Source organism: Syngnathus acus, chromosome 16, assembly GCF_901709675.1.
Source record: "Syngnathus acus chromosome 16, fSynAcu1.2, whole genome shotgun sequence".
NCBI lineage: Eukaryota > Metazoa > Chordata > Actinopteri > Syngnathiformes > Syngnathidae > Syngnathus > Syngnathus acus.
Window position 1 is genome coordinate 287,135 of NC_051101.1, and position 25,647 is coordinate 312,781.

General features: G+C 44.1%; 1 protein-coding gene and 1 long non-coding RNA gene across 2 annotated transcripts; both read right to left on the reverse strand.

The window, feature by feature from the left end:
* Positions 1–763: 763 nt before the first annotated feature.
* On the reverse strand, positions 764–25,647 carry LOC119135783. Its single transcript, XM_037273659.1, has 3 exons — positions 25,292–25,647; positions 3,836–5,460; positions 764–767 (listed from the first exon to the last, which is right to left on the reverse strand). The coding sequence occupies exons 1-3, from the start codon at positions 25,457–25,459 to the stop codon at positions 764–766; spliced, it is 1,797 nt and encodes a 598-aa protein (XP_037129554.1). The 5' UTR covers positions 25,460–25,647.
* On the reverse strand, positions 15,701–16,329 carry LOC119136477. The gene is made up of 2 exons (XR_005100744.1): positions 16,140–16,329; positions 15,701–16,108 (listed from the first exon to the last, which is right to left on the reverse strand). It is a non-coding gene; the product is annotated as an uncharacterized LOC119136477 (long non-coding RNA).

Sequence of the window (25,647 nt, forward strand, 5' to 3'; positions counted from 1 at the left end):
AGAGATGAAGATGTTGCAGGACATGCAGATGGTTGGTGTGACAGGATAGAAAGATATGGAAACGATTGCTCTGCTGTCGCGGCCCCTAACAGGAGCAGCTGAAAGAAGAGGAAGATGAGAAAGAAAATGTGAGAGAAAAATACATAAACAAATAACGAAATACATACATACATATATATGTACATATAGACAGACAGACATCGAACGATCGCCCATTCGGTCACTCAGTCATTTGGTCTCGGTCATTCTGTCACTCGGTCACTAAGTCATTCAGTCAGTCACTCAATGAATCAGTCAATCAATCAATCAATCAATCAATCAATCAATCAATCAATGGTGCTAATGGGACGTCAAACGCTGCGTGTTCGCTTCACTTCCGGGGGGGGTTGCTAATGGGACATCAAACGCTGCGCGTTCGCTTCTCTTCCGGGGGGGGGTGCTAAGGAGACGTCAAACGCTGCGCGTTCGCTTCTCTTCCGGGGGAGGGGGGGTGCTAATGGGCTGTCAAACGCTTTGTGTGGCGGGCTCCATCTAGTGTGGAAACTGAGAAGCTCAAGCTTCTTGTGCGGGCCATATTCAATTATGTTTTCAGAATTTGCTGCGGGCCAATAAAAACTGGATCGCGGGTCGCAGTTGGCCCGCGGGCCGTAGTTTGGAGACCCCTGGTCTAGTATGTTGAAGACTTAAAAACCATCTGTTGGGTTCACAACATTTGTCTGAAAAGAATCTCACAGAGGCAGGATATGTCTTCGATGGCAAGCGATCATCTGCAGATGGACGCGGCTCAGACACAGCAAGTGTGACTGAGACCCGTGCCTTCCCTCAGTTTGGTCGTGCCTTTTATTGAGGAAAAAACAATGGGGCAAGTGTACATGAATGCATAGCTTCTTTAGACAGGAAGGACATTCCACAATTACATCTCATGACCACAGCACAACAGCGATACTATTACGGACAGAAGCAGATGGTCGTCTCATGACTTTAGCTTAACAAAGACGTAGTCTTCGTGGTCATGGGATGGATACTTCTGTGGCGTTCTCATGACTTCTACTTAAATAAGACGTTTGTCACTTCAGCCATCCCATGACAAACTCATGATCTGTTCATGTATAGCTAACTATGGGGCTTATTGTACAGCGCGACTCGTGACTCCAGCCATGGGCTCCTTAGCCAGCCATCTGCTCCCAAGTCATTATCACGAGGTCAAAATGTCACATCCTGTGGACGGTCTTGCACACATAAGGAGATACATAGAATCCAATGATAAAAAGTATATTTTTCCCAACATTCCCCCCTGTTTAACATTGGAATTCATGGGAAAACAAAACATAAACTAATAACTACATATGTGTATAAATGAGTATACGCCTACACAATATAGTATGGCAACAACAAAAAGTATGAACGTTTACATTCCAGAGTTTATCAGAACTACAGCTCTCCATTCGGCTTTGGCCATGTTCGTCATAATGGAATGTATTTTGTTCTGGACCATCAAAAGAAAAAAACAAATAGGTAGGCGATTTACGCTAGGTGGTCCCACTCATCTTGTTCACGCTGGACCAACATGATATTCTGGACAGCAAACGCTGATGTCAACATTTTAGTCATCATGTGACGAATACAAGGTATGATGCATGATGTAAAAATACAGAGAAATAACAGTATGGCAACTAAAAGAACCGCGACTTTCAAGAAAAGTTGCTTCCAATTGCCATAAAACAGCCACCAAAAGGGATGGACATCCTTGGCTGGAGTTTCGTCCTGGGACATAGCCCTACGGAGGTTCCGAAGTCCTTGTAGAGCATACTCGATGTGGGTGTCATTTTCTCCTGGGATGTAGGTACAACAGGAGGTACCAACTATTTCACACACACCTCCTTTTTCGGCAGTCAGGAGGTCCAAAACCATTCGGGACTGTAGTGCCATTAGCCTCAGGGCTTGCAGTTCCGTCTGGTAACCTGTAAGGGCCTCTAGAGTAAAATTGGCAAAGGTCTTCAACCTGTAGTCCATAGTTTCTATTCGGAGAATAGTCTTAGCCACACCCGCCTGTGGGAAGAGTGTGAGTGCCACCTTTTGTCCTGTGCTCCAAAGCTTGTATTCATCTGGTACGTCTGAGCCCCAGACACTGTCGTAGGGACGGAAGGTGGGAGCAACAGCTGCACGTGTCTTTCGCTGATGATGTTCCTGAAGATGTGTCAGACTGAGGAACACAGTGTGATCTGACACATATACGGGGGCACATGTGCCATCCCATCGTCCTGGAAGGACTGCGTAGCCTCGGCGACCACAGAGCCACCATCCCCCTTCGATGATAGAGTGGGGACTTTCTCCTCCGGCTAGGACTTGTTTGATTGCTTCTGTGATATTCAACGAGGTCTCGTCGGTAGGTCCTAGAAGTGAGGTGGTGATGCAGCGTTTTGTTTCTCCCACCTTTATTCCATCAACACGTCTTCGTCGGAAGCACAGGGGATGTGAGATGGTTTCACTCACTTCGAGAGTCACTGGTGCGGGTGTGACGACAGAACTTCTTGACACTACTGTGAATGGCCTTGAGATGTTGTAACAGGGATGGGCGGCTAGTTGTGCCTCATTACTTTCCGACCGTCTGAGTCCTTTGAGGGGATTAAACCCAAAAGCCCTTAGTATTGCGAAACACCATGCATTTTTCTCTGGCATGGGTCGGGCATGTAGGACAGGTTGTTGACTTGATCGTGGCATTATGGAACATACATAACATTTAGTTTGATTGTATGTTTCGGCCAACATGGATACATACTGGTACCACATGTTGTCTGCATGGGGTATATCTGGGTTTATCTTTATATACTTTGTCAACAGTTCGGTCGTCATTCTCTTGATTCGAGCGGAAGTTCCACTTTCCCCTTGGGGACCCTGGACACTCCATGTCATTGGCAAGCATGCTACAGCCACAGCACAGACAAGCACTCCTCTGAGTGCCATTTTCCGTTCAGTTCCACAGAGCCACCTGAACCCCTAGGGAGCTAAATGGTCAGGGTTCTTAGTTCTTCACCGGTTTGAGACTGATGCCAAACTATAATTGGCACCCCCTTTGTAGCCAGACTTCGCCCTGACCGAGGCCTAGGAGCCAAGCACTCTCTGCAGCTTACAGTGGCTGAGATGTATCCAGCTGGGTCTTTCTGCAATCTTGACAGCGGTGGGTGTGGCGAGTAGGACTTGGAATGGTCCCTCCCACCGGGGTGAAGACCACGTCTTTCTTTTGATTACTTTGATGAAGACCCAGTCACCTGGTTTCGCTGAGTCATCCTGTGGAGATAAAGGAGTGGAGGGCAGTAAATTTGCATTTGAGATTTCTTTCATTTGCATGGTTTTGATCATGTAGTCGGCTAGAGTTAGCTCTTCTGCGGCTTTGTCTAAATCATGTGAGAACAGAGGGAGCCTGTATGCTCTGCCATGAATGATCTCATAAGGGGTTAAACCCTTGCTACAGGGCGTAATCCTCATATAGAGTTTTACCAAATCTAGACATTCGGGCCATGGTCTTCCTGTTTCTGCCATGCATTTGGTTAATCTATTTTTAATTGTTCCATTTGTCCGTTCAACAAGGCCAGCACTCGATGGATGATAGGAACAATGATTTTTTAATGTAATCTGCAAATGTTCAGCCATTTTGTGAATGACTGAATTGACAAAATGTAGTCCGTTGTCGCTGTAAATGGTCTCTGGGATACCATAACTGGGAATGATGGTCTTGCAGATAGCCTTTGCTACTGTTATAGCATCTGCATTCTTTGCTGGGATTATTTCTGTCCACCTTGAAAAGGCATCTATTAGGACTAAACAGTATTTGTACCTGTTTAGTTCTATGAAGTCCATATGCAGCATTTGGAACGGATATGCTGGTTCTGGGAATTTTCCTCTCTTTGGTCTTACATTCCCTTGTGGATTATTTTTTATACAGACTTCACACGCTCTACAAAAAAGTTTTGAGTACAAATTGAAACCATACGTTGTAAAGTGTTGTGATATTAGCTCCTGCATCCCCCCTGTCGACACATGAGAACTACCGTGTGTCGAAACCGCAGCTGCCCTAAAGAGGGATTTAGGGAGAACAGGCTTATTATTTACAATGTATATGTCTTTGTCTGTCAGTTGTGCACCTTTAGCAATCCACATTTTCTGTTCTTGTTTAGGGGCTGAATGTTGCATATCATGCAAGATCTGTGTATTTATTAGTTCCTCCTTTTCTGACGGCAATCTCAGAAATAGGTCTGAGGTTCCGTATTTTCCTATAGCAGCTTCCTTTGCTATTTTATCTGCTAAGGCATTGCCTAGTGATACCAAGTCTTTCCTCCGTGTGTGTGCCTCACATTTGCAAATTGCAAGCTTCGTGGGCAACATTACTGCCTGGAGGAGCTGGATTAGAAGTTGTGCATGTGTTATTTGCTTTCCTGTTGAAGTTATCATTCCACGCCTTTCCCATTGTTTTGCAAAGTAAAAAACTGTTGAAAATGCATACTGGCTGTCTGTGTATACAGTTAGGTCTTGTCCATCTGCTAGAGTACATGCTCTAGTCAGCGCAATGATTTCAGCTGCTTGGGCTGAGAAATGCGAAGGAAGAGTTGCTGCTTCTATTACTGTATCTGGGTTTTCCACCACAGCATAACCTGTCTGCGTTTTTCCTATTGGTGTTCTTGAGCAAGACCCATCTACAAACCACGTTTTACCTGTGGTGAGTGGTGTGTCTGACAAATCTGCTCTGGGTAGCTGCAGTTGTTCAGTTTCCTCTACACAATTATGAGGTATTCCATCATTTGGTGTAGGGAGTAAAGTCGCTGGATTTAATACAGTGCAGCGTTTAATGGTTATGTGTGGCTGTGACAGTAACAGAGCTGTATAAGACAAATGTCTGGCTGGGGACAGCATATTCATTTTACTTTGAAGTAACAACACATCAACAGCATGTGGTACAAACAGGTCTGTGGGATGGAACAAGATGACATCTGCTGACGATTCTACTGCCATCGCAGCAGCACATATAGCTTGAACACATGGTGGCAAAGCTCTAGCTACAGGGTCAAGTCTTTTGGAATAGAAAGCTATTGGTAGCCATTTCATGCCATGTTGTTGAGTCAGTACTGATGTCATAAACCCATCTTTACAGTCCACTGTTTGCATAAACCTTTTGCTGTAGTCAGGTAGGATCAAATTTGCTGTTTGAACCAATGCCAATTTCAATTTTGTGAATGCTTCTTCTGCTTCTGGTGTCCACGTGATTTTATCTTTGAGTGCTAATGGCTGTCCATGAGCTACCTCTATCAATGGTTGAGCCATCTCAGCATAGAGTGGAACCCAGGCTCTGCAGTAATTACATAGTCCTAAGAAAGACATAAGTTGTTTCTTTGTGACAGGTCGTGGTGTGTCTAATATAGCCTGTTTCCTGCCCTGTTGTACTGCTCTTCCCCTTGCTGAGAGTGTGTGACCAAGATAATTCACTTCTGGTTTTACCCATTGTAACTTCTGTTTACTGACTTTATTTCCTGTCTGGCCTAGATGTTGCAGAAGGAGGAGGGAATCACGTCTGCATGCTTCCTTTGTTTCTGAAGCAATTAAAATATCATCAACGTAGACCAAAACTTGACTCTCAGATGAAGGTGTGAAACCAGCCATACAGTTCATGATAGCCTGTGTGAAAATGGTTGGGCTGTCGGTAAAACCTTGGGGTAATCTGGTGTAGGTGTACCCCTGACCCTTGTATGTGAATGCGAACCAATACTGAGAATCATCAGCTACAGGAATAGAGAAAAATGCATTACTCAAATCAATCACGGTGAAATGAGTCCTATTTGGCTGCAATGAATTTAGTAATGTGTGTGGATCAGGAACATTTGGTGCCCTGGTCTGCACTGCATCATTTACAGCTCTCAAATCCTGGATCATTCTCCATTTTGATGCTTCTGCTTTTTGAACTGGGAATATAGGTGTATTACATGGAGAGTCATTACATTTCCTAATTATTCCTGCGTTTAATAGATCTTTAATGACTGGTTCAATGCCTATAGAAGCTTCAGGCTTCAAAGGGTATTGTTTTACTCTGGGTCTGTAAGAAGATATTGGTTTAATTTCCACAGGTGGAATGGCTGTAATCAGACCAACATCTGTTGGGCCTGTGGCCCACACAACAGGATCTACACTCTTCAAATCTTTTTCATCCTCCTCCGAAAATGCAATAGTTGCTGTCTGTCATTCTAGGGCATGGATTTTTGGAGTAGCTGTGAATAACATGCAAAATTTATGTCTGTACATGTCACAGCTCGGGCTGTACTCGCAACTTGGAGCTTCCCATCCTGTTTCACAAGGCTTATAATCAGTTGCTGCACCAGCTATTTTTAGCTTCGGACCTGTGTCTTTCCACTGAATATGTTCTGGTTTCAAAAGTGACACGTGAGGCACTGATCCTCCTCTATACATGTTTTTTAGATTTGTAGGTAAGATTACTGTGGCACCTGCAAATGATCTGTGATCAGAATATATATAGTCAATGGACACTGGAACGGAGGGCTTGTTTAGAAACTCCTCACTATATTCAACATCTGAACATGGTGAAACTTTCATTGTGACATGTAATTTGGTGTACTGCATTTCATCTTGTAAATCAGAAATGGTGGATTTTGCAAATTTGATCAGATCTGCCGTTTCTCTGTCACAGAGGGAGTGTGGGAAATCAAGTGAATAGTAAACGGCTTCATCTCCCTCTGTGAGTAAGAGGTGTGGCACTCTGGCCGCTGTCATCCCATCTTTTAGCGGGAACACAGCTATGCCTAGGGCTGACATTAAGTCTCTTCCTAGGAGATTTACAGGACAGTGAGGTGAGTAGACGACTGGTGCTGAAATCACACTGCCTGTTTCTGGATCTTTAACATTTAGTGGTAGTGTCATGTGTTCCAGGTATGTCTGACCATTAGCTGTTTTTACCCAAATTGACTGCTTTCCAGTGGTCAGGCCTTTAACTTTGTGTCTTAAAACTGATGTGCAGGCGCCAGAATCACACAAAAAGGTTACTTTTTGTTCATTAACAATCAAATCTATGAATGGTTTTTCTTTTAAGTGACTCAATGATTCGACTGCTGTAAAAACATCCAAGAGATCATGCTTGTCCTCCTCATCTAGTCATGCACTCTGTTCTGGCCGCGGTCCTTTTTTCTTTTTAGGACATTCTTTGGACCAGTGGCCTTTTTCTCCACAATGCCAGCAGGCATTGGGGTCACCAGACCAGTGGGGAGGATTTTTGGATGCTGATCCTCGACCTCTCCCCCTGAAATTTCCTCTGCGTCCACCTCTGCCTCGATAGGGCAGGTGGTTCTGATAGAAGAATTCTGATTCTTCCACGCAGTCCGAGTTGGCCCAAAAAACTCCGGCTGACCCTGTGGGAGTTTTAGGTTTCTTTACAATTTTAGCGGCGTGTCTAGCCCATTGCATTACGGTAGTAACACTGGCTGTGTCTACCTCTACATTGTGTTTTCGAATCCATTCACTGATTTTGGGTTCCATTCCATTTAAAAGGGCATTTTTTAATTGTTGTTGGTAGGGGCCTGCGTCTTGGTCGTCTACAGGGATTCCACTGTGAACTCTAAATTCCTTTTCAAATCTCACTCTAAAGTCATCAACATCTTCACCCAATTTTTGTTTTATCCCTGCCAGACGTCCATAATCAGCTCTTCTCCTAAATGTTGTTCTACATCTGTCCCATAAAGCGTTTAATTGAGCCAAATAAGGACCTCTTAATTGTCCATCATTTGGGTATTGGAAAATTTCCCCTTGATTAGTTCTACCTGTGTAATCTCCCCTCACTCTTCCCCATAAACGAGGGACAGAGCACTGGAAGGCTTCTCCTGCCTCCCTACCATTTAATCTATATGAGTGTATTACTCCTTCCATGTCTCTGATCCAGGACTCTACATCCTCTTGTGGATCAGGGATTCCCTCAACAGCTTCTCTGCACTCTCTGTTTGACCAAGGTCGAAATACATACATGTGTTGATTATTAGGTCCGTCGGCATTTGGATTAGGGACCTGAATCATGGGATAATTGCCCATTATCGGGTCGTCACCTTCCTCATCTGAGTATTTGTCACGTGTTAGTTCAGTCATTTTGTCTGGGACAGCCTGCGGCTGGACTGTCCTTCGTCCTGTCTTTTGTCTAGTGTGCTGAGAAACCGGAGAATAAGGTGGGGGCACACTAGCTTCAGCTCTAGCTGCGGCCTGTAACTCCCTAGTGGGATACAGACTGGAACGCTCAGGTTGTGCTTGAACTGCTTCCTCATTCATTCCGTCAAGTCCATGTGGTGCCGCGTCATTTTGTCTCTGTCTTAGTCGTCCTTGTCCTTCATTGTCCTCTGGTTTGACAAAACAAATTGTACCAGTCATTTTATTTTGTTGTGCTTTTCGGTCCTCTCTAGCTTTTAGTCCAGCTCTGCGTCGGTTTTCAGCCTCTTTTAACCATAATTTTGCACATTGCAATTCTTTTTCCTTTTTTTCTTTTTTCTTTCCTTTTTTCATAATCACACTAGCCTCAAGCTTGGCAACTACATTTTTCCACTGATCTACTTTAAGGTGACCAGTCACACCATACTTTTTGTTCCATTTTGTCAACCATTCGATACTGTCTGGAAACTTATTTAACATATACTTCTCATCTCCTGATACCTTGTCAGTAACACTTTGACGGCCCCCCATTTTAATCAATTTAGTCCAACTGTCAAATCCTAGGGATTTCTAAAGTTGGAATGTTTCTTTAGTGGGATAACGACTTTCTGTGGTAATTCCTGCTTCGACCAGTTTCCTGGTGAGGAATTCTTGCCTGTGCTTCCACAGAAATTCGTTATTTCTTCCCACTATATTACATGCAGCACATACGTGCTACCATTCACACACACATTCACACCGCGGAATTTTCTTAACACAACGAGGTGTATTTACGCCTACAAGTTCCATCTGTAGACCGAATTCCTATTACTTGGAATTCACAACAAGGACTCCGCCGTCCTTACCCGGGTACCCTTTTTTCTGGGGACTAAAATACCCCAACCACGCAGCCAACGAAGAGGTCTCACCGAGTCTGTGAAAGATTTCTCTTGAAGATTCCGTCAATCGTCGCCGCCGAGAGGTGCTGAACTGGGCCGGCCTGGTGGATGAACGTCGCTCCCCAGGGCTTTCCTTCAGGCGTCCTTTGACTCCTGCCGTGCACGGATTCGGCGTCTTCAACACTCCTCGGATCAGCGAGCAGATTTTCAGGAATCCCGGACGAGCCCCCAAAAATGTTGGGTTCACAACATTTGTCTGAAAAGAATCTCACAGAGGCAGGATATGTCTTCGATGGCAAGCGATCATCTGCAGATGGACGCGGCTCAGACACAGCAAGTGTGACTGAGACCCGTGCCTTCTCTCAGTTTGGTCGTGCCTTTTATTGAGGAAAAAACAATGGGGCAAGTGTACATGAATGCATAGCTTCTTTAGACAGGAAGGACATTCCACAATTACATCTCATGACCACAGCACAACAGCGATACTATTACGGACAGAAGCAGATGGTCGTCTCATGACTTTAGCTTAACAAAGACGTAGTCTTCGTGGTCATGGGATGGATACTTCTGTGGCGTTCTCATGACTTCTACTTAAATAAGACGTTTGTCACTTCAGCCATCCCATGACAAACTCATGATCTGTTCATGTATAGCTAACTATGGGGCTTATTGTACAGCGCGACTCGTGACTCCAGCCATGGGCTCCTTAGCCAGCCATCTGCTCCCAAGTCATTATCACGAGGTCAAAATGTCACATCCTGTGGACGGTCTTGCACACATAAGGAGATACATAGAATCCAATGATAAAAAGTATATTTTTCCCAACACCATCAATTCTGAAAACAAATAAAATCTCACAATTCCCCCCTTTGGTTTTTTTTGGTGGGTTTTTTCCCCCTCCCCCTTTTGACACATTCTAAAAAATGTGTCACTATGGTTAAAAAGTAAAAATAACAATGTCCATGGTAACATACCCATCGCCAGCTGGACTTCGGTGTACCTCCAGATGCCATCCTGGCCTGGAATCACCAATTCTCAGTCCCTGAAACTCAACTGGCACACATGGCTGTATGAACAAAAGCCATCACCCTCTTGCAGCTGTGCATGCAGCTCTCCTCACAATAAACATCCATAATACCAAAAAGTAAAAGTAAAATTCACAATGATACACAAAAGATAATCCACACACGGACACATGTCAAACGTATCAAATTGAAAACTGGAGCCTGCTGAGCCTGTCCTGAAAAGAAAATCACATTTACAAACTCATTATGAAAAGTAAGGGGTTAGTTGTTAATGCATGTTCACAGACATGACACAAAATTCTCCAACCTGCAAAGAAAACACGAGTTTAACAAATAAAGCACAATCTGCTCCCTGGGTTGCTGTTAGAGACTGCAATACAATTAGGTAAAACATCAAAACAAAGCAAATCATCACAAATTCCGTCACATACATTTCAGGTAAGTCCAGAGTTGTTGTCATACACTGTCTTGGCTCAGAGTCTTGATTGTTAATGCTGGTATAGTCACGTCTGGTCATAATCTTGAAATGGGCCTTCTCCATTGAGGTCTTTTGTTGTCAATGGTGCCCCAGAGTAATCCTAAACCCGTATTTAGTCCAAAATTAGCCCTGATCAATCTTGCTTTTTCAAATCTGTAGTATCTTTATATTTTTCAGGTGAGAGGAATGTTATCCTCTGCTGTGATCACATCACCCCAACTTTGAATCACTTTAACCATTCACACGACACAAACACCACACCACAAGCAAAGACTTGACATTCATACACCATTACAGACAAACTGCCATCCCACAACACGCACAAAAAAAAAAACCATGCAATATTAAATTGTAAAACTTAGACTTAGACTTAGACAAACTTTATTGTCATTTTGTCAACACTAGGTGTACACAAAACGAAATTCCGTTGCATACGGCTTTCAACAATGTAGTGGTATTTCGGCTGGTTAAAAAGTGACATTCTATATAAAAATATGAAATAAGATAATTATAAAGTACAAAGTGCAGCAGTGATAAAGTATGTAAACAGTGCAGGAGACAAAAGCAGTATTTACAAGTGTGCAGAGGAATGCTACGTTTGAATGTTCAACAGTCTGACGACAGCAGGGAAAAAACTATTGCAGAACCTGGTGGACCTGCAGCGGATGCTGCGAAACCTCTTCCCAGAGGGCAGCAGGGAGAACAGTCCATGGTGGGGGTGTGATGGGTCACTGATAATATTACGGGCTCGGGACACGCAGCGCTGGGATGACAAGTCCTGAATGGAGGGAAGAGGAGCCCCGATGATCCTCTCTGCTGTCCTCACCACTCTCCTCAGGTTCTTCCAATCGGAGGCGCTGCAACCTCCACACCACACCGAGAGACAGCTTGTCAGAATGCTCTCTATGGTGCTTCGGTAGAACGTCCTCATGATGGGTGGGGGCAGGTGGGCTCTCCTCATCCTCCGCAGGAAGTACAAGCGCTTCTGTGCCCTCTTGACCAGTGTTGTGGTGTTCACAGTCCAGGTGAGGTCGTCTGTGATGTGGACTCCCAGGAATTTAGTGCTGCTGACCACCTCCACAGTTGAGCTGTTGATGATCAGTGGAGCGTGGTGAGGCTGGTTCTTCCTGAAGTCGACGATGATCTCCTTCGTCTTCTCCACATTCAGGATCAGGCTATTTTCTCTGCACCAGCCCACCAACTGCTCCACCTCCTCTCTGTAGTCCAGGTCGTTGTTGTCCCTGATGAGGCCCACCACCGTTGTGTCGTCTGCAAACTTCACGATGTGATTGGTGGTGAACCTGGGGGCGCAGTCGTGTGTCATCAGGGTGAACAGCAGGGGGCTCAGGACGCAGGCCTGAGGGGAGCCTGTGCTGAGGGTGATGACATCTGAGGTGTTCTGTCCGACCCGGACTGACTGAGGTCTGTTGGTGAGGAAGTCTAGCAGCCAGTTTCGAAGGGGGGTGCTGAAGCCCAGGTGTTCCAGTTTTTCCACCAGATGTTGTGGAATGATGGTGTTAAACGCTGAGCTGAAGTCCAGGAACAGCAACCGCACGTGGGTGTTCCTCTGCTCCAGGTGAGCCAGGCTCAGGTGAAGAACGGAGGAGATGGCATCCTCAGTAGAGCGGTTCTGCCGGTAGGCAAACTGGAACGGATCGAATGTTGGGGGGAGTCTGGAGACGATGTGTTCTTTGAGCAGCCTTTCGAAGCACTTCATCATGAAAAGGAACCCTTCCTACGCAAAATTTTCTCCGCAATTAAAATTTCCCTTTTTATGTTAAATCCAAAATTAATATCTAATTGTCTGGTCTCCTGTCCTCTCATCGCTTGCCAATATGCATAATGCTGGAACATGGTTTAACTCCCCATTTGGGAGCTTAAGATCAGGGGATGCTTTGAGAATAATTGTCAATTTTTGTCTATGTGAAGCCCTTTGAGACTGCTTGTGATTTAGGGCTATACAAATAAACTTGACTTGACTTGACATTTAGTTTGCTCACATCTCACACTTAGACTATTTGACACTTTGTGTTAAGCTGTAACTTCAATATTTCCACCTTCCCATATTTCTTCCACTAAAACATTTCCATTTTGCTTTCAGTTTAAATTCATCCCTCCAAATAACTACCTCAGGCAAAGAACCAAAAATTTATAGAGCACTCCCTTTTACTGTTACCTTGTTCCTTCATTCATCTCCTCACAAGCATTACTGACCCTCCTCCTAAAAAATAATGATACTAAAAATAATGTTTAAAAAACAATATACACAGCTTCCTCCTGCCACTTACACTATCACCTTGAAGATTATCCTTCTCATTTTTGTTGATACCAATTACTCTTAGAATTAAAAGGAAATGCTTACTCTTGATAATGGAGTCACGCTATATCACAAATTTTGAAAACCTTCTTCCACGTTCCCCCTTTGTACCTATAAAAAAACAATAAGAAATATTTTTGCTGTCATGATCATCATTGTGGCCCTCACACATGTTATCCCTGCACTTTAAATTGTCAATTTTTGTACATTTGAAGCCCTTTGAGACTTGCTTGTGATTTAGGGCTCTTTAAATAAACTTGACTTGCCTTGACTTTATTATTATTCAACTTCTTCTGCATTCTTCTGCCTTTTATTTTATTTTTATCTTAACTACTTCCACATAATTCATCTGATTTACTCCATTACACTTTTAACGCATTTCAAATATTCATGCCAAATATTCCAAATATTTACGGTTTTCGAGAAATTTACAAATTTTAAGCCAATATTTCACCATTCATTCTTCATGGCACATTCAACATTTCTCATTTTCTTCCACATAATTCCTCCAATTCCCCTTTTTTCACTTCCTAGATTAAAAGTTTACATTTTCACTTTTAACATTGCGGTAAAATTTTGCAAAATTTCATTTTTCCCTTCTAATTTCTTCTAGTTTCTTTTTTCACTGACTCAACCCATTTCAACTTTTAATTGTTCATTTTATGCCTACCTATTCCAAAACTTCCCACTTACCAAAAATTTAAAATGTTCTACTTTCAATTAACCCCCAATTTTACAAAATTCTTTCTATATTTTCATACATTTTCTGACCAATTCACCACGTTCCAAATTTAAACATAATTTTGTAGCATTCCCCGAATTTTTTTCAGCCTCTTCGCCTTAACACGCAATTTCCACAGAAATTACAAATTCTAGTTATCATTGTCAATCCTCCGTGACCCTCGTAAGGACAAGCCGCACCAGTAATGGATAGATGGATGGATTGTTAATCCTAACCCCAAGTGCCTATCATAAATTGCCATTTAAATCAATTGTCGCAAGGGTCGTCATGTCAATGTATTTGTTATTTAAAGCCCTACTGTATTCTTTTTTAATTAAGTAGTGCCCTGTATTACTATTCTGCTGACTATCCAGAATTCCAAATTTCTTATGGCCCTTCACCCCTTCAAGCTCAAATATGCATCCTATAAATCAGTCGCAATTGATGTGTAATTAAATTCTGTCGTTTTGATAAAGGTCAATTAAGTTTAGCAATTCAGCCTTCTGTTGCCCGAATCCAAATTTTCACTGGTCCAATTATAAAATTTCATTATTTCAATTAGATTCATCATGTCTTCGAAATGCTATGTTACCAGAGGCGTAGCCAGGAATTTTTCCAGTAGGGGCGCACGCCCACAGGAAAAAAAATCGAACATCACCCACGCCGTTCGCTGATCGCTAAAACAACATCCGGGTCCGGGAGGCAAACGGTGAATGGATAACATCGCGCACATAGAATAGCGCAAGCACATCCGCGCAAGACCGAAAGAAAAAAACGGCATGAAAATGAAGAATCGAAAAAGCTCGATTTTTTTCAACCGGGGCGCAGGGAGTCCTAACCGGGGCGCCGCCCCGGCTCGCCCCGGCTTGGCTACGCCTCTGTATGTTACATATAAACATTTATGATTCAAATGATTTAATTTCTATCGATCAATGTCCACTTTGCAAAGTTTCTGATCACGCTGTCATATGATTTGTTATTATTAGTGCATCTTCACTGTCCATCTATGTATTTTGTTTTTTATCCCCGTTTCAGTGTCAACAAGCAGCCTTATTATTCCCTCTTTTATCAAAACTCCTCAGTTATGTCCGTCCCAGCACCCAAACACAGTTATTTTCTCCCACATAATTTTATTATTTATTTATTTTTTTTTCTTTTGTCCCATACTCCATCAACTTTGTAATGCTTCAGCAGTTTTTAGCAATTGTGTCCAGTTTGACTTCATGTGACTCGTGCAAGTCTTTAGCCTCTCCTCCTAGATTCTCATGATGATGATTCAGGGCTGGACCGTCCGCCACTCTCAAATGCGTCCATCTTGTCTTTGTTCTTTCAGTCCATTTTCTTTTTGATCTGCAACTGTGTGTATTCCACCAACTGTATGGTTCTAGTCCTGTGAAGAGCTGTGCTTGCCCCCTTCAAGCATGATAATAGTTCCTGTTGTTCTCCCAAAGGTCAAAGGTGTCTCATGACCAGGGACAGTCCTCTGTTGATTTTGAGACAGCCAGTGGATTACGAGGACTCAGTTCAGGACTTGTGTCACGCGCTAGGGCAGAACACACTGGGACACAAATTTCACAAAACTATCTTCGTGTTATCAGTCTTCCTGTATAGTATTTGTTCCCTACACCCCAAATCTTCCTATTAACATTTTGTATCGTATCAGTTGCGCACACTCATCATCTTACGATCAAGCCGCCCTTATCAAATGCTTTTTTTTTTTTGTTCCTTCTGAGTAATCCATCCACCCTACCCATTAACACGGCTAAAATCCTCGTTCCAGTGTTCATCATCAAATAAAGTTCCGAAATCCTTTGTAATAAACTGTAATGTAATTTAACATTCTACCAACATGGTTGTATATGCGGTAAATGTTATTGTTCTATCTATAGGTCATACAGCGCCTGTGTTCCAAATATGACACTCCTCGTTGATTTACCATCTCATAAATTATTGTTGTCAGAGCGCTAAATGATAGTGCTTGAAAAGTGAATGTCTCCTTGCCCAATTTACAACACATGCCACATTTCAGCCAGTATTTATTTATGTATTTATTTTCCATCCTCATGTTAGCTGGCATGTGTCAGAATTAAAATGTAATTTTGCTTTTAATTTTAAGTCTTTCAAAATTGCTATATCCTTACTGCACCGAGATAAACTGTTAAATATATCTTTAAAAACAAACAAAAACAATCTATGCTCCTGCACAGACTCTTAAAAGTGGCACCCAAATGCCAGATTACAAATCAAACCTCCTCCTTCACCCTCACATTTTTTGATAAAACAGTCTACTTATCTAGACACTGTCATCACATACTAAATAATGGCCTGCAAATTAAATATAATGTTGTTGCTGTGGTCCCTCAAAACATGTGATTAGAATTTGGACAATTATTAACCCCCATCAATTGATCAATTATCTCCTCACTAAATTCCTAGCCTGTTAACCTATCTGCATAAAGAAGACATTTACAATGCAGGGGATAAGAGAATAACAAGGAACACCTGAACCCTAACCCCAGAACACAAGGAAAACCTTAACAATAAACAAAATAAATCCAACCCACAATCAAAACCAAATAAACTAGGACCATGACATATGTGGACCCACACAATACTCCAAATATTTCCTCATTAAAATTTTAGCCTTTTTGTGTAGAGCACTATAGATTTCTAATCATTGACCTAATTTTATCCTTAATTTAATCCCAATCACGAATGCCCCCTACTTACCGTTTTTTCCCATGTATAATGCGCAAAATTTAACTAATTTATTGTCCTAAAATCTGGGGTGCGCATTATACATGGGTACAATTTTTTTAAAATGTTTTTAATTTTTCTTTTTTTTTTTTGACACGTCAGCTATATAAAGAGCGAGAGTTCAGTTCTCTACCTAAATGCGTATTACAGGTAATATTTTATTTCACAACACTTTGCCTTGTTCCTTTCTTCTTTGCTGTTCACTTCAAACACGCTCCATACGAACACAATGCTCTCGTATCAGACGCTTGCTCGATCACCTGCTCGTTTGCTGTCACAATGTACCCTACACAAATCCGAAACGGCTCCGAGTCACGACGAGGGGCAAGTTTTGGTTTCCAAGGGTGTTTTTATTCCTCTTCAACTTCTCTCCCATACAGAGCCGCCTTTTTCACATGTCCGCACGTCCCTTTCCTCTCTCTTCATTTTCACCTAACTGATCGCGGTGGTGCCTTTATGGGCAGTCGGAGAAATCAACGCCAACAAAAAAAATACATCCAGCCTAGTTAAGAAATCACCAGAAAGATCACCATGACAATTGTGAATAATAAATAAATAATTATTATATATATTATATATATTATTATTATAATAATAAATAATTGTGATAAATAACTGGAACATCACTCAAATATTGGTGATCCCGTTGAGAGTCTCACATATTTCTTCGCTATCGAGTTTGCTACTGCATGCGCAGTGATACTGACCGGCAGAATAACATCCGGTTGTTCCCAAAGATGATCTTTTTTCTGAAATAATTTTACGTTTACGGACTTAAGTAACCCGGCCGGGTCATACCAAAGACTATAAAAATGGGACCCATTGCCTCCCTGCTTGGCACTCAGCATTAAGGGTTGGAATTGGGGGGTTAGATCACCAAATGATTCCCGAGCACGGCGCCGCTGCTGCTCACTGCTCCCCTCTCCCCCTGGGGATGGATCAAAATCACACGGGGATGGGTCAAATGCAGAGGACAAATTTCACCACACCCAGATGCGTGTGTGACGATCATTGGGACTTTAAAAAATAAATAAATAAAAAATAAAAATTGGGTGCGTATTATACATGGGTACAGGCTTTTTTCCAGCATCAACATGCCATTTTTAGGGTGCGTATTATACATGGGGGCGCATTATACATGGAAAAAAACGGTAATACTTTACTTGGTGTTCTTTTAATAAAAAGTGCCCCCTTGCAATGTCGTTTTTATTTGTTGTTTTTAACTCTAAGTGATTCAAATCTTTGACTTATTCTTACATGTAACCACCTTGTATAGTCTAATGTCCTAATCGATCAATAATTCCTCCTAAATGTAACATCTGCAATCACAATTTAATTTTATCCAATTCTACAATGTATGTTCTCTCTTACTCTCACATTTTTTATGAGGGCTGGGCACTCTCCTCGTTGGATCAGTTTCTGCCCACAACCCTCAGATTATTCTATAATTTCAAATTTTTACATTTAACAATGCAAATCTGATAAACCATTGTCTAGCACACCGTTCTCGTGCACCATTTTAGCCCAATTCCATCATTTATAACGAACTGGTACACAAACACAAACATAGATAACACACGGGCCCACAACATAGACATGACAATCTTCCCAGCCGATGACAAGTGGGGGGGGGGGGGGCATTTGAAGTGCGGAGAGCCTCGCCACCACCACGTCACACAATGCAACCCCCCACCTCTGTCCAAAATATGCATTTGTGCCCACCTGACCGTTTGGCCCAAACTTGAGAGCCGCACCCTTTTGAAAACAAAAATTGTTACAGTTTAACCTCACCTCACAATGGGATACAACCTTCATATATATACATTCTTTGTCAAATTCTTGTTAAGCCATTTTTCTGACTCCAACTCACATGCCAAATTAAAAAAAAATCATCAATTTTATACAAATTAACTTATTGTTCTTCATGAACCACAAATCATCACTTCCACCCCATGAACAGCAGCACCACAACTAATCACTCACTTCTCCAGCTGCGTCGCTGTCCCATCTGACAGCCAAGCCTGCTTTCCACACAATATCAACATAGACACACTTCAACAATTATGTAGCGACCTGGTTAACCCAGTTACCCTTCGCCCTAGACAACAATATAAGTCTCTAAGGTCGCACTATTGAGGTCGCCAGGCATCCGTCCTGCTATATCAGCGATGCCTTCACCTTTTTTTTTTTTTTTCACGAGTCCCTGACTCTTATTGGTGGCCTGGCCGATCTAATCGACCCTGACCTTAAGCAACAGTACAAAGTCCCTAAGCGTCTAGTATTGAGGCCACTCCGGTGCCCATATGCGAGCCATTGGCATCCCACAAGTTCCACGAGTACCTGACCCTTTTGGTGGCCTGGTGGTCCACAATTTAGGGAGCGCGCTATCTGCGCCTCACGGCAAAAGCCATTGCCAATCACCTGTTATCCAATTTACTCACTGCGTGCTCGTTTGATTTCTTCAGATTTAGGAAAATGCTAAGACACTGAAGCAGAAATTAGACTTAAACAGGTTGGTTGAGTTCAATCACAATTCTTGTTAAGAAAGCTCTGTTTTCAGGAAAGTACAATACAGCGCTGGGCCTTTCGTGCGACCATGCTCAAGAGCAGAAAGTCTCCATTCAGAAAAGGCAACGTTCAAGGTTCTTTGGTCAGCTTATATTCAGTTGCACATGCCAGTGTGGGCCGAGTTTGATGGGTGATGAGTCAGGGGGTGTGGCAAGTTCGCAGGAGATTTTGATTCCATGGGAGTGGGTGCTGGTTCGGTGAGTGCTGGTTCCGTGGGGGTGGGTGCTGATTATGGGCGATTCGGTGTGTGTGAGGGCTGTTGTCTTCCATCCCGTCTTTCGGCCTTTGGCCGGGTTCTTGGTTGTTTTTCCTCCTGCCGCTCTTCCTCTGGCACCTCTACCGGTTTTATCTCCAAGTGTCCTTCCTGTAAACCATTCTTGCACATACATCCACTTCGCCCACTGTCGCACACCGCCCATTCATCATTCTTTCAATTTTGTCATTTTGTACGGAATTATGTGAGCTTTTGGCTGTGACATCATCAATTTATTAATGTTCCCAGACGATGCAAAGTTTGTACTCACCACTTACCATGTTTTTGTTTGTTCGTTCTTTTGATACTCCATGTACTTGCTTACGTCATCATATTCTTAGTTTAATCATGCTTCCTGTCAGGTCTAAGTACCATCAGACATTAAACCACACGCTGGAAGGAAGAGGAGAAGACAACCAGAACAGGTTTACTCGCGAGGAGAACGATAGAGAAAGGAACCTCAGTTACAATCTCCATCAATTCTGAGTCCTTACTCCACGTGCCCCTCTTTTTAATGTTTTGGTTGCCCTGGTTACAGAGGCGTTGCTACACTAAAGGGAGGGGAGATTGTGGCTGTAGCAACCCTGAACCCTCAACCAGCTGTCTTCCGCCATGGTTGGCTGACTCGTCCTCGACTGTGATCAGATAACTTGAATCATGTTGATTGCCGCTTTCCTGTGGAACAATGCAACTAAACCTTTGCTAACTTTATCTACTTGGTAAATTAACACACAATAATAATGAGTAACTTGTCCTAAACACTTCAACACACATTAAGTAAATGTGAGGTAACTGGTATGCAGTTCCTTAAACAAACATTGAGTAAATATGGGATAACTTGTATGCAACTACTTCAAACTGAAAAACAGTTCTGATCAACAACAATCTATGAACCAAACCTACAGTTAACTAAAAGGAATGAAGTTTCTTTGAACCAAACAAAGAACATTTCGCCTGTGCAAATAAGGTCTGCTCATTGTTAGTGAAGGCCTCTTTTCAAGATTCAAGATTCAAGAGTTTTTATTCGCCATGTTTGAGCGTGCCAAACAAGGAATTTGACTTCGGTAAAACACACCCTCTGTTCAACATATAGGTGACTAACAACACTCAGGACATGTGAATAATGGCAAAAACAGTGTAGACAAATTCAAAAGGTGTGAAGAGCAGGATGTTATTGCACAGTAATGCCTCTGAGACTCTATGAGTGGTGTGAGTTCATCAGAGCAACAGCCTGGGGGAAGAAGCTGTCTCGGTGTCTGCTGGTTTTGGCGTACCGAGCTCTATAACGCCGTCCGGAGGGGAGTAGTTCAAACAGACTGCAACCTGGGTGAGAAGGGTCTGTAGAGATGTTCCTTGCACGTTTCCTGGTCCTGGACAGGTACAAGTCTTGGATAGAAGGGAGGTTGATTCCAATGATCTTTTCTGCAGTCCTGATTGTCCGTTGCAGTCTGTGCTTGTCTTGTTTGGAGGCTGATCCAAACCAGACAGTGATGGAGGTGCAGAGGACAGACTGGATGATGGCAGTGTAGAAGGTCTTCAGAAGCTCTCGCGGCAGGTTGAACTTCTTGAGCTGTCTCAGGAAGTACAGCCTCTGCTGGGCCTTCTTCCGGACAGAGTCTATGTGGCCGGTCCATTTCAGGTCCCGAGAGATTGTGGTTCCCAGGAACTTGAAGGTGTCTGTGGAGAGAATAGTATTACTGCGGATAGTGAGGGGTAAAAGTGGTGAAGGGTCTCGCCTGAAATCCACTGTCATCTCCACGGTCTTGAGCGGGTTCAGCTCCAGATGGTTTTGATTGCACCAGTGGACCAGCCGCTCCACCTCCTGTCTGTACGCAGTCTCATCACCGTCCTGGATCAGTCCGATGAGAGTGGTGTCGTCTGCATACTTCAGGAGCTTCACAGGAGAGTCATCTGAGGAGAAATCATTGGTGTAGAGAGAGAAGAGCAGTGGGGAGAGGACGCACCCCTGAGGGGCTCCAGTATTGGTGGTCCGGGTGTCAGATGTGATGCCCCCCAGCCTCACACGCTGTCTCCTGTTGGTCAGGAAGCTGGTGATCCACTGACAGGTGGGGGCAGGCACCGCAAGCTGGATGAGCTTCTGTTGGAGGATGTCAGGAGCGATGGTGTTGAACGCCGAGCTGAAGTCCACGAACAGGATCCTGGCGTACGTTCCTGGAGTGTCCAGGTGGTGCAGGATGTAGTGCAGTCCCATGTTGACCGCATCATCCACTGACCTGTTTGCCCGGTAGGCAAACTGGAGGGGGTCAAGCAGGGGGCCCGTGACCTCCTTCAGGTGGTTCAGCACTAACCTCTCGAAAGATTTCATGACCACAGATGTCAGTGCGACGGGTCTATAGTCATTCAAACCTGTGATGGCGGGCTTCTTGGCCACTGGAACGATGGTGGAGCTCTTGAAGCACGAGGGCACCTCACACAGCTCCAGAGAACGGTTGAAGATCCGTGCAAAGGTGGGCGCCAGCTGTTCAGCGCAGACTTTCAAGCAGGAAGGTGACACGCCGTCTGGGCCCGGTGCCTTCCTGGTCTTTTGTCTCCGGAACATCTGGCGCACTTCCTCCTCGCGGACCTGGAGTGCGGGCGCGGCCTCTGCAAGAGAGAGAGTGGGTGACAACGATGATAGAGGTGTGGACAGAGCAGTTGTGGGGAGAGGTGAGTATGTAGATTGTGCTGCAGGAAGTCCCGTTGTGTGGGAGGACCGATCAAACCTGCAGTAGAACTTATTCAGCTGGTCAGCAAGCCTTGGGCTCTCCACAGGACGGGGGGTTCGTTTCTTGTAGCCCGTGATGCTCTGCAGACCTTTCCACACTGTTGAGGGATCAGGATTGGCAGAGAGGTGTCTCTTCAGGTTCTCCCCGTAACACCTCTTGGCTTTCCTGACCTCTCGGTTCAGTGTGTTTCTGGTCTGCCTGAACAGGTCGCGGTCGCCGCTCCTGAAGGCCTCCTCCTTGACTTTGCGCAACCTCCTGAGGTTCGGTGTAAACCAAGGTTTGTCGTTGTTGTACGTGCAGAAGGTCTTAGTCTGCACACACAGATCCTCACAAAAACTGATGTATGATGTGACAGTGTCAGTGAGTTCATGCAAGTCTGAAGTTGCAGCTTCGAAAGCTCCCCAATCGGTGCAGTCAAAGCAGGCTTGGAGGTCCTGCCTTGACTCCACTGTCCACTTCCTCACAGTCCTCACCACAGGCTTAGAAGTTTTTAGTTTCTGCCTGTAGGCCGGGATCAGATGAACTAGACAGTGGTCCGAGAGTCCTAAAGCTGCACGAGCCGCAGAGTGGTATGCATCCTTGATCACGGTGTAGCAGTGGTCCAGAGTCTGTGCCCCTCTGGTGGGACACGTTACGTGCTGTTTGTATCTGGGGAGTTCGTGTGCGAGGTTCGCCCTGTTAAGATCACCCAGAACAATGATTAGTGAGTTTGGTAGAAGTTTCTCCATGTCTGTTACCTGGTCAGCCAGCATCTGCGTGGCTTCACTCGCACGTGCGTGTGGTGGGATGTAAACAGCCGCCATGACGATCGAGGAGAACTCCCGTGGTGAATAGAACGGCCGGCAGTTTATGAAAAGTGTTTCTAGGAGAGGGCTGCAAAACTCTTTCAACACCGTGACATCAGTACACCAACGTTCATTAATGTAGAAACAGAGACCACCTCCCTTTGATTTTCCGGAGAGCTCCGCGCTGCGATCTGCTCGCGTTAGCCTGAAGCCCGCTAGCTCCACGGCGTGGTGGGGCGTTCGTTCGCTGAGCCACGTTTCCACAAAGCACAGCGCGGCGGATCTGCTGAAGTCCGTGTTCCTTGAAGTGAGGAGCAGCAGTTCGTCCATCTTGTTCGCCAGGGAGCGGACATTCGCCAGATGAATTGACGGTAGGGCAGAACGGAACCCTCTCTGCCTCAGCCTTACGAGTGCTCCCGCTCGGTTTCCGCGCCGCCGTCGTCGTGCTAGCTTGTACAGCACCGCCGCTCCGGCTAGAATCTCCGACAAACAGTCTGAATCGAAGAGAACAGGAGAGAAAATACCAGAAGAAGACTGTCCGATGTTTAACAGCGCTTCTCTAGTAAAAGTGATCCGGGATGGACAGCAGAGGACACAGAAAACACACAAAATAAGACAAATAAACAGAGAGCGACTCTTACAGGAACAAAAACACACAGACAACATAAGGACAGGAAGGATACATATGGTTGACAGGGATCAAAAGACATCCCTGTCACTAAAGAGGAAGAACCTAGATAAAAGGAAAGTCATAAACTCGTAAAGACAAGGCCTCCAGGTCTGGCAGGCCAAGGCTTCACTTAAATTATTCCAACACTTCCAACCATATCTTTTCTTTGTTAGGCAAAATATTTCCCTCTGTCCAGAACGTTCAGTAGTAATCGAAAACTGGCGTCTAGCATTAGTCAAAACAAGATACAATCAAGTACCCAGCTCAGTGACCTAGTGGTAGAGTGTCCGCCCTGAGACTGGAAGGTTGTGGGTTCAAACCCCGGCCGGGTCATACCAAAGACTATAAAAATGGGACCCATTGCCTCCCTGCTTGGCACTCAGCATTAAGGGTTGGAATTGGGAGGTTAGATCACCAAATGATTCCCGAGCGCGGCACCGCTGCTGCTCACTGCTCCCCTCTCCCCCAGGGGATGGATTAAAATCACATGGGGATGGGTTAAATGCAGAGGACAAATTTCACCACACCCAGATGTGTGTGTGACAAACATTGGGACTTTAATCTTTAATTTTTAAAGTACTGAACATTTTTAGACGACTTTGGCAGTGTCCGTGATTTAGAAAATCATCAGGCATGCATTAAACCAGTGGTTCCCAAACTTTTGCAGACTGGCGCCCCCTTTGGCTCCCCAGTGAATTCCTAGCGCCCCCCCCCAAGGCATTTATATAAATAAATAATACATTTATATAAATAAATAAATAATACATTTATAATATCATTACCATTACGTTGAATTAGTGGGAGCACTGAGTTTGTTTCTCAGAAACGAGCCGGTCCCATCTAGACGTAATCGGAGACAATGACACCCGAAGTGATTTAAGGTTTGTCTTTTATTGCAGGATGCTTGGTCTCCATGTGTTGAAGCAGTTTTGAATGCTTCACTGCCTGGTTAGTTAGCCTGTCGCCACATATTAGCTTTGCGGGCTCGACTGGGGAAACATGTCACGTGACCGGGACGAGTGTCTTGACCTGAATTAATTGATCGTCGATAAAAAAAAAAATTCTGTGCGGCTTGGCGGCCCGGTACCAAGTGACCCACGGACCGGTACCGGTCCGCGGCCCGGTGGTTGGGGACCACTGCCCTAACCAGCTCAACACAACACAACACAGCGCGTTCTGGCGAGTCCCCAATTTCATGTTGACTTGAACTCAAGATGATGTTGACCGCCAGAATGCGGTTTTTATTATAAGATAAAATTCTGAACATTACAAGCTTGAAATTACAAACCTGAGCTTTTGCTTTTGTAGTCTATGATGTCGGATCTGACTGGGCCAGAGCGGCGTGTTGTGTACAAATCGACTGCCGCCCCCCTACCGCCCCCCTACCGCCCCTTTCTTCCTCACCGCCCCCCCAGATCTTTCCACCGCCCCCAGGGGGGCGGTACCGCCCACTTTGGGAACCACTGCATTAAACAGTTCCTTAAGGGTCATTAAGCTATTCAGGCAATATATCAAAAAACATTCGTTATTTCAAAGTGCTCAGAAATAAATATCAGATCATAAAGTTATAAAAACCTTTGTCATTACCCCCTATCAAAAATGTCTAGTTATGTCTTCTTTATTGATTTGGTGTGTAGGTATAATTATATGCTTAATATGTTTCTTTTATTGCTTTAATATTTGAATATACTTGTCTGCTTATGTACTTTATTCAATGAGGTTTGAGCATATCTGTTTTTGTAGCTAGGCAGGACTTTTTGTATTTCGAACCCATTCCTTCACTCCCTCTGTTGACCTCAGTTTAACTGAGGTCACCAAAACCGTTGATACCACCAGGGTCCCTCTGTTGGCACACCAAGTCCCTCTGTGGGGCCGCCAATGAGTGAGAAAAATAAATATACATAAAATTCATACCCAGACATTTGTAAAAGATGGAGAGTGGAAAGGCAATTGGCCTAGACGACATTCCAGTGACAGCATGGAACTATCAAGGAGAGATGGCAGGGGAGATTCCTTAAAAAGCGAGAAGATGCCTGAGGAAAGGTACTGGTTCCTATTTTTTATTTCAGACCACGGTGATGCACAGAACTGCATTAGCTACAGAGGTGTTATGTTGATCAAGCAAAGCATGAAGTTGTAGGAAAGAATGTTAGAAGCGAGGCTTGGAAATCTCTACTGGCCAAAATAATGGAGAGTGTGGCAGAGATGAAGATGTTGCAGGACATGCAGATGGTTGGTGTGACAGGATAGAAAGATATGGAAACGATTGCTCCGCTGCCTAA

Coding starts and splice junctions, on each gene's coding strand:
- LOC119135783 (XM_037273659.1), bottom strand. CDS start 25,459: ATGCAGTTCTGTGCATCACCGTGGTCTGAAATAAAAAATAGGAACCAG. Junction 5,461..25,291: donor CTTTCCACTCTCCATCTTTT/ACAAATGTCTGG, acceptor TATCTTGGTCAC/ACACTCTCAGCAAGGGGAAG.